Consider the following 9487-nt stretch of genomic DNA (forward strand, 5'->3'; position numbering starts at 1 on the left):
AAAAAAAAAAAAAAAAAAAAAAGCACAACTCCTACCAAAATGTTCAATAAAAGAAGACAGTATATAAGAACAAGTTAGAAATATCCAAAGCACAGGGAAAGCCTGTCCAAAAGAAGTGATTTTATTGAGTGAAACAGCATCTAGAGAGTACTGGTAGTTACATCCAAAAGTATCAACCTAACTGTAGTTCTCACAGGTTGTGCAATGAGTTGAAGTAGTAAAACATGGCTCCGGGATCATTTGAAACAACCATGTTGTTCCAAAAGAAAAGTAAAAGAAATACTATTTAACTTAGAACAGTGTAGAATCCTTTGTCTTCAAGATCTCTGGAGTTTCTTTTTCTGCATATGACCCATCAGGCTGCTGCATGTATGGAGCTCTATATTTGGGGAAAGTTTTCGAGATCCCATCCCTTCTCCAGCTATTTTGAGAGAAAGCTTGTTGCAAAGTTTTCTTATCTTAGAGTTTGTACTTTATTCACCTTCTATTAACATTCGTTTAATGAGAAGAATAATCACATAGACTTTAGGCTTTTTAAGATTTCTATGCTGATAACCACAATATAATTATGATAATTAAAAACAGTTAGACGTGATATTCCAGGAAAGAGAGTACATCTTCTATTTTTTTAGAACAATCAACAGTGTCTCAAACTAAAATTAGTTGAGACCAGCTATATGAATCACTCGTGCCGTCTGCTCATTTATAAGAAAAAAGAGTCTGACAAGTAACTAAAAGGTTGAAAAGAATTTATAAAAAAATTTTAATGGCATACAATGGAAGGGAGGAGAAAGTTTCACTTAGTGAACTGGAGAGTCGTCACTTCTCCGAAGGAGTAGCAAGGACTCGGGGTGAAAGATCTTAAGGTCTTAACAAAGCTTTATTAGGGAAGTGGATATGGATTTGGGGTGGAGGAGAATGCGATATGGAGGAGGGTGGTAGCGGAAAAAGAAAGCCAAGTTTTCTGGAAAAAGTGCCAAATCGCAAGAAAGTCCAGGGGGTTTGACACGAAAAAGAGAAGTAAAGTGCACACTTCGTTGAACGAAGTGCACAATTTACGAAATTTTAAAACATAAGAATTTACTGTTGCCTTCTCAAAAGTCAAATAAAAAAAACATAAAAATTTGGAAATACAATAATCAAATTGCAATTAACTACCTAATTTCAGCATCTAATATACAAAAATGTCAATATTAATCCAACTTCTCAAAGTTGAGACTCAAGAACCATACATTTCACTTTGTGCGTCATTTTTTTGAAGCAAACACTTCCCTGAAGCGCATGGCTTCATTCATGAAGCTAAGACCCTTCATTTCGCATAACTTCATCGGTTAAAGCAGTGGCTTTTAAGAACACCGATTTCCATAATGTGGTTTAGGAAGCAACAATCTTCCCTTCACCACACATTAGTATTCTTTCACAGTTTTATTTACTACTGCTTTCCCAAGTCTACCTCATACTTTTTTTTCTCCCTCTTTTCCTTTTTGGATTATTATTTACCACAAGAGGCTACCACGGAAGCAATAAATTCAGGAGCCATGGCTAAGATTAACCATAGCGGGCAAGAGGCGATTACAAAACGAGAGGTCAGAGTAGATAATAAAAATGTAAGAAGTAGCAGAGATTGGCGTTTATGTGAACTGACCTTGTGGGATTGGATGATTCCATAGAGGCTGTCTGGTTCATTTATGTGTGTCACTGCAGATAAAAGTATTTCAATGTGTTGCGGCAGCTGCAACATCAGAGAAAGTATTAGTTGTGCCTTCAAAACATAGGATAGCTTCATTGCATGAATCATTGTTTTCTATATGTTAAGTGACCGCAAGGGGGATGCTAACAAAAAGGAAACTCTAACAAATGATAACATCAGATGGAACAATTAAATGCATATAGTAACTCACAATCTCAACATGAGAGAAATCTGGAGTGCCCAATGTTAGGGAATTGAAATTCTCTTCACACCAGTGTTCCACGTAAAGAACAGCAGTAAAGTAAGCGCCAGAAGCCTGTCATTGAATGCAATGGCATTGAAGAAACAGAGAGAGATTAAAGGTAAGAACATCAAAGAGAAAAGGGAAATGGAAGAGCCTAAAATAAAGTTTGGCACTCACAATTGCAGACCTTGCAACAGCAAGATAATCCATATGAATCCAATAAACCTAGCAAAACATCAGGAGACGGAGAAGGCGTGACTCAGTAATCTGAAGTAGAGAACTTGGGTCATAAACATATTTTCTCAGTAATTCAATCCAACTTCCAGAACACTGGAGACCAAGAGAGAAGAAATCAAATTTGGAACTTTTTCTTCTCTCTATATGGACTTTCCTGGAGTATGCCCGGGTCGATCAAGGAGCCCTACATCAGCTGGATCTCTTGGAGAGTTGACAAAGCCATCAAGAAAATCTGGAGGATGATCCCAGCAATCATTTTTTGGGTTATCTGGAATGAAAGGAATCGCAGATGCTTTGATGGAATTTCAATTCCTACCCACTCTCTAAAGACTAAATGTTTAGTTAATCTGCTCAATTGGATTTTATTTCACCTGTCAATAGCGTCGACATGTTTTTTGGATTTTGTTAGCTCCTTAGCAAGCTTAGGCTACTTGTACTAGTGTAGTAGTTCTGAAATGTTTTTTTTTGACCTTCTGTACTAGAGCTAACTAGTCACACCTTTTGTAATTTGGCATCTTCCTGATGCCCATTCAATGATTATGTTTAATCGTATCAAAAACTAGCACCAAACCCTTTAAACTAGACAAGCCAGGTGATCCTGGCTTTCATAAAATTGGCGCAAAAGCTAGTTAAGAGCTAATCTTAACTGCTTAAGTTCCTAAATTAGAATATGTGAAAGTTGACCAGGTATAATGATGGGAAAGCAGGAGCGAAATAAGGCTTAACGACAGACCACAAAACTTAAGATTAACTAGTCACACAAGCATAAAAGCAGCAGATATAAAAGAACTGAAGACTTAACAGTTGAACACAACATTTTGAGTATCACTTTTCTGTACAAAATTTCACGCCAAAAGAAGATGTCAGTCCACAAACAAAATATTTCACAATTTAGCCAATGATGTTTTAAGTTGGGGGAAGGGAAATAATGGTATTTTTCTAGCTAAGTCTTATTATGAAAAGATACTAAGTAGGAGGGAGATAGCCTTTCCTTCTCTCAGTTGAACTCCTTAGGTACCCAAAAAGGTGTGTTTCTTTACCTGGCTAGCTATGAGGAGGGTGATTCTAACGGTTGAGAGTTCGAGGAAGAGAAAAAGGTGTTTCATGTGAAAAAGCTTGGGAGAAGATGTGGATCACCTCCTTTTACATTGTCAGATTGCATCTCAATTGTGGTGCGAAGTATCGGCCTGGTTTGACTTTCAATAGGTGATGTCAAGTACAGTTAATGCTGGGATGTTCAGCTGGACTTTCAGAAGATGGAAAAGAATATGTAGGCATGGAATGTTGCTCCACTTGCACTTATGTGAATCATTTATAGAGAGAGAAATAGGAGAGCTTTCGATGGAATAGAGAAAAGCTTCGTGCATTTAAGGAGTAGCCGCCTCTTCTCCCTTGTTGTCTTTTGCTGCACCCATGAAATCCCTTTAAGCATAGAAGATTGGGTGTCTTTCATAAGGAATCAACTTTCTTTGAGGTCTCTCTACTTTTCAGTATACTCCTTGTATACGGGTATTTATGCCCTTCATTAATAAGATTTTATTGCCTTATAAAAAAACTGTTGAATGTTAATCAGAAGCCGCATGGTCCCACCACTGAGGGTTACTAGACCAGAACATTTAAAACAAGAAAACAAATAAAATCTCTCTTTTTTAACCTCTTTCAAATACTATCACATTTCTTATGTCTAAACGCTTACTTAGTGAGCAGCCAAACAATAAAGAACAGGGAATACTAGTTTATGACGGCAATTAACAGTACTACAACATAATAGAGATCAGAAACACTATAAATGATGACCAAATACACTGCAGAGTCAACAACTATGTTTTATGTACAGGATGAAGGAGTTGTTTCTGCAGAAGAATACATGCTGGGATTTATTTACCTTTTCCCATGATAATGTAGACATTGATACTACAGATGAAGTAATTGTCTGATGCTTTGCCTTCAGAGGCGTGGAGCGTGTCTTTGATCCATAGCTAGAAGGCCTTCCATATTGCTGAAAATATTAGCAGATATTACTGATATCATCTCAATTGAGTGACCTTAATTTCTTTCTAAAAGAAAATCAACAGAGGAAACTAAACAATAAATTTGGCAAATTAGTATATTAGGTATCTTTCTATGAAGAAGTATTAGTGAATTTGCATATCATGTGAACCTTTGAATTTTCTCGCTTAGAGGAATTAGAGGATGTGCCCCTTTCCATCACGTGACACAATCGAAGCTCATTAAGAGCATCTAAGATAACTTGAATTGATTTGGTCAACTTATTGTCCTCGGTAAGAATGTTCTCTTGCACCTACATACAAAAAAGGAAAAAATATTGATATTTTTATCTCAATAAAAAGATGAAATAGTACCTACTGGAAGTCTGGAACAGATATCCACACATGTTTAAAACGTTTTGTCCATACAACTCCAGATTGGTTCACCAAAAAAGGTACTTATTACATTGTTTAACAAAAGCTTAAAATACACAACAATAATAGACCCACAGTAGATTTCCACAAGTGGGATTTGGGGAGGGTAAGATGTACGTTGACCTTATCCCTACTCCACTCTTCTGTGGTAGATTGTAGAGAGGTTGTTACCAATAAACCCTCGGCTCAAAAGCAAAGCTTTCAAAATAGGATTGCAAGAATAATATGACAGAATTTTCTCGCTTAGAGGAATTAGAGGATGTGCCTCTTTCATTGGCCTACCTCTACCTTACTGAACTCCTGTTACAACCAACCTCTCACACCTCCTTACCAACACGCACCTCCTCTTTACATGCCCAAATCATCTCAACCTGGCTTCCCTCACCTTGTCCGCCACGGAGGTCTTCCTCCTCTCCATGTACTGCTCCATCAGTCTCCTTACCAGATAAATGGCTTCTGTACTCGAGCATCCCAGCATGAATCTGAACTGGTTCACGGAAATAGTCACGCCTCTCCTCACTCTCATCTCCACCACCCTCTCCCAAACTCATTTAATCAAATAGATTGGATTATATCAATAGAAGTAGAAAACAAGGTCATATACAGATATTCTTGATTGTTTAACCAATATAGGATGATGTAGGAAATAATAGAAAAGGAAACTTTAGTGAGTTTCATGACTAATTAAACCCAGTCTGACCTGCTAATTACTTGAATAAGAGAGACTGTACACGATAAACATAGGACCTATTCATATTAATCAGTCAAGAAGTTATATGGCTTAGGCAACAAAATGAATAGAATAACCATTGAGAAACATATACTTAAAGTATATCATAACAAAAGTTGCTCTATGTTTGACCAAAAGAAGTTAGGCAATTTTTTTTGTTTATATGCTCATGCCACATCATGAGATGGTGAAAGGTATTGAGATAAGTAGAACCCAAAGATAATAAAGATGGAACAACTAACAAAATGTAACAATAACCTGTGAGGAGATCAGCTGACAAAGATCAACATCCACGTCTCTTCTACACGATAAATTGACCATCACATGGGGGAACAGGAGCTCTGCAACTTCAGATTTCACCAACACAATATCTTGACACAATCTGAAAGGACCACGGGGGCTTACTAACAGCTTAAACAAAAGAAAGAAGTTGATAGTCCTAATAAAGGGATAGATGTTCCGGGAAGAAACTACCTCAGGATCTTATCATCACAATATTCAATCAGGGCACAAACAAGAGGACAAATCCATGTCTCGAATGTTTTTCCATCAGTCTTCCATATAGCAGAATTCTTTAGTGAAAGTGCCTTAGCTACAAGAATATTAAGAAAACAGACAAATGAAAAGACGGCAACTGATGTAGCCTTTTGTTAATTTAAGCAACAAAATACCATCTAGTTAATGCTTAAATTATGCACAAAATCAACAGCACACCTGTCAGTGTAATACTGAACTAATAGAACATCTATGTCTCCAGACATTTAGATTAGTCCTGGTAGAACAACTCTTACAGTTTTCCAAAGAAACTTTCACTAGCAGAGATTCATTGTTAGCACCATTTTCCGCAGGGATCTAGATTTCTCTTTAAAGCCAAGGGTACCCCATATTTCCTATTGGAGGGACTATGCTTCAAAATGCACTAGATTGAAACACTAAGCCTGCTAACTTCCCTCCTTCAGTCTTGAAGGCATGAGACGCAAGGTCCTGGGGTTCCTCAGAGTAACCCCGGGCAGGAAACAACACAATATAGGGGCAAAACCTACGTTTCTAGATCCCTCAAGATTTTGGCTTTGCAATGGCGCCATTTTTTTAATTTTTATGTGTAGTATTTGAATGAAACACGGGGGAAAGAAAGTAAATGCTGGATGAGACAGCAAGGAACTGGTGGCAACTTTGAGGTGACGGCGGTTGCTGCTGACCAATTAACTCTATAGCCAGATCTTCTCCTCCTTGGTTATACCTCTAATATATGGCCAACATGGCCTTGTTATTATCAATGAAATATTTATCTGATCAAAAACAAATCTAGTAGCCAGATCGCATGGTATAACCTCATAATTGCAGAGAGGATACAGGACCATATACTCAGAGAAGATACTTCATTTTACATGTGTTAAATTAGGTCTTGGGCCTAACTTACACCCCAAAAGCTAGCTCAAAGAGAGGAGGATTGCCCAAGCCTTATAAAGAGTCCACCCATCTCATTAACCACCGATGTGGGACTTTTTGTCATTCTTTAACAACATGAAACCACAATGTCATTCAAAGGATAGTGTGACATATGTGCCGAAGAAACCCTTATTTCTAGCGATGAAACCTATTATCACCTAAAAAGTAATTAGGACAACCTTGCTGGAAAGATCTAGTGCACTTGGAATCCATGAAAGACTCATTTAGAGAAAACATAAATGTTATTCTAAAGACAAGTGGGACATCAACTATAAAGGGAGCGCTAATAATTTTGCATAAGAACCTAATGCACCTAAAACGCAAGTGAAACATTTGTTTTAAAGGATGAAGAATTCTCTGTATATTCCATTCTATTGAGATGTCTCTCCTATTATCTCTATGTATCATCATATCATTAAGAGGGAGGTAATTTATGGAACTTGTCTTGTATTTTCATCTACAGACTCTTGAATCAGTTGTCCTCCCTATTGTTGAATACTAAAAGCACTACACAAAATAACTCTTGTAATTTATAGATTCAAGAGCTTACGGGAAGGAATTTCATTCGAAAGAATAAGTTAAATACACAACAAGATGAGGAAAGACATTAAAATAACAGATTTTGCATCCATAGAAGTATATATGATACCCAGAACAAAGTTCCAAATCTTCACCGCATTTGCTGATAAAATAAACTTAATGACTAAACTGAATCCTACCGTTAAGCTTCCTTTCTAAATCTGCCAGGAGTTTCTGAACCAGGTTGATATTGACACCCTTGGAATGAACCTACAAACACACAAAGAGCAGCTTAATTGCCAAAATTGGGAAACAAATGAGTAATTCCAAAAAACCCAGACAATTGTTTAAATTTGAACGTTTTTTGACACAATTATAAAACTAACATTATTGAATGCCGAGCAAAATAAAAGGCATATAATTATATCCAAGATACAGTCCAAGAGGAAAAGCTGCTGACTTAAAAAAATTGTTAATCAAGTGTTCCATCCAACTTCTGCAGATGTTTAGGTTAGAATCAATCAGATACATGGTTTAAGAAACAGCAAGGATTATAACAGAAGATTCTCAGCTACCTCAATAAGGGATCTCTGATGAGAATCAAATGATAGCAAAGCCCTCTGACCATTTTCAGTTGAAAGTATCCCCTGCTTGAACAAACCAGCTTTAGAGAGAAAAAAAAATAGAATTGAAAGATCTTTTGAGCTTTATCCACAGAAAACCATGACTATTCGAGAAACCATACAGAATGGCACAAAGAAACAACCATTCAAAGAATGAAAATGAGAAGATGTAGACACAGGTTTTACAATATATGAGCTCCAAAGATCAAATGGCTACAACTGTAGTAAAGAAGAACCTTCTTTTTTTTTGAGAATATTAAAGAAGAATCTTTAATTAAGCACCTTAAATGTTTTAGTTAATCAAATACACTTTGCTCTTGGTACTCTCTGCCAAGACTAACTGCATCAGGCCTCCTACTAACACACTCAAACAGGGTTTAAAAAGCACCAATTTTAAGAGCTCAAAACTGACCTGCACCACATACGTGAAAACAGCAATAAAAGTACCAAGCTTTCATACCAAAATCCTCATGTAACATCTTAACCCCTCGTTTGAATATTTGCATCCCAGTCCATGATTTGAGACTTCCCATAGGTTCAACAAGTGTTTCAGGACTTATGGGGATGATCCGGGCTGGGACCCAAGGGGCTCAAGTGAATTTTGGGCAGGAAAACTACATTTTGGACAGTGCAGATTCTTTATTTTTCTTGGTACGTTGTGCTTCGCGATCGCAAGGCATTGGGTCGGGACAGCACAAGCCTAGGCTGCCAAGCATCATGGGTTCTAGATGTGCTTCTATATGATACTCTATTTAGCTGCTTTAAGATATATTCTAGTCACTTATATCATTTTTAATTAAAATGCATTTGGGTTCGCCTAATGGGTATGCAAATTGGGTCGTGACAGAATGATCTCAAGCTTATTAGATATGGAAAGGGCCTCGTTCTCAGAAATAAATATCAGTGTAAAATTTTACTAGAGCAACACTTGAAATATGTATTTCAAAGGTTTCAAGGGGTATACAACATCAGAGTATTGACCTGAAATTAACATCTCAAACATGGACAAAGCTAATCTCCTAACAAAGATGATGGGACATAAGCGCAACACTGGAGACTGTACATATAACCAATGACAAGGAATTAATAAGGATCTAAGGAACGGGAACTTGTCCTTATAGGTAATGAACACCATGAAAGAGTCATAAGATCCCTGCAATAACACAGATATTCTGTTTACTAACTTCATTTGGACAAACTCGTCTAGTTCCAGCATTAATAGATCAGCTAAAAGAGTAGCTTCAGGACTCAGGAGACAATCATATAGCATTTATCCAGCCAAAGGAGGAGCTGTGAAACTTAATAACCTAACACTTTATCAAACTCTCTGTAATCATTTAGAAGCTTTTCTTTTCCTTTTGTTCATCCATTCTCTTCTATCAGAGCATTACCTTTTTCTCTCTTTTTTTTGGTTCCCAGGTCGGGAGGCAGGGTGTTCTGATTGGTTGGTCGCTTGGCACATAAGTTCAGGTAACTAGATATGAAGCCTAAGTTTGAACCTCCTTCTTAGTGACTGTTAGAATATGAATAGGTTTATACAATCCTATTAGAATAGGAATAGGTTTATACAAT

The 9487-nt window shown here is 37.0% G+C and overlaps 1 protein-coding gene across 6 annotated transcripts in view; it reads right to left on the reverse strand.

Annotated features, from left to right (window-relative positions):
* The window catches only part of LOC102596182 (serine/threonine-protein kinase ATM), a 58944-nt gene that overhangs the window by 19324 nt on the left and 30133 nt on the right, over positions 1–9487 (reverse strand). For all 6 annotated transcript variants that reach the window (XM_015307372.1, XM_015307371.1, XM_015307369.1 and 3 more), the window contains 9 exons: positions 7868–7939; positions 7493–7562; positions 5799–5916; positions 5583–5706; positions 4333–4473; positions 4057–4170; positions 2112–2159; positions 1902–2006; positions 1646–1732 (listed from right to left, as the gene is read on the reverse strand). In XM_015307372.1, coding sequence (XP_015162858.1) covers positions 1646–1732; positions 1902–2006; positions 2112–2159; positions 4057–4170; positions 4333–4473; positions 5583–5706; positions 5799–5916; positions 7493–7562; positions 7868–7939 — 879 coding nt within the window. The remainder of the gene's footprint in view (positions 1–1645; positions 1733–1901; positions 2007–2111; positions 2160–4056; positions 4171–4332; positions 4474–5582; positions 5707–5798; positions 5917–7492; positions 7563–7867; positions 7940–9487) is intronic.

This window comes from Solanum tuberosum, unplaced genomic scaffold (genome assembly GCF_000226075.1).
Source record: "Solanum tuberosum cultivar DM 1-3 516 R44 unplaced genomic scaffold, SolTub_3.0 scf00055, whole genome shotgun sequence".
Lineage (NCBI taxonomy): Eukaryota > Viridiplantae > Streptophyta > Magnoliopsida > Solanales > Solanaceae > Solanum > Solanum tuberosum.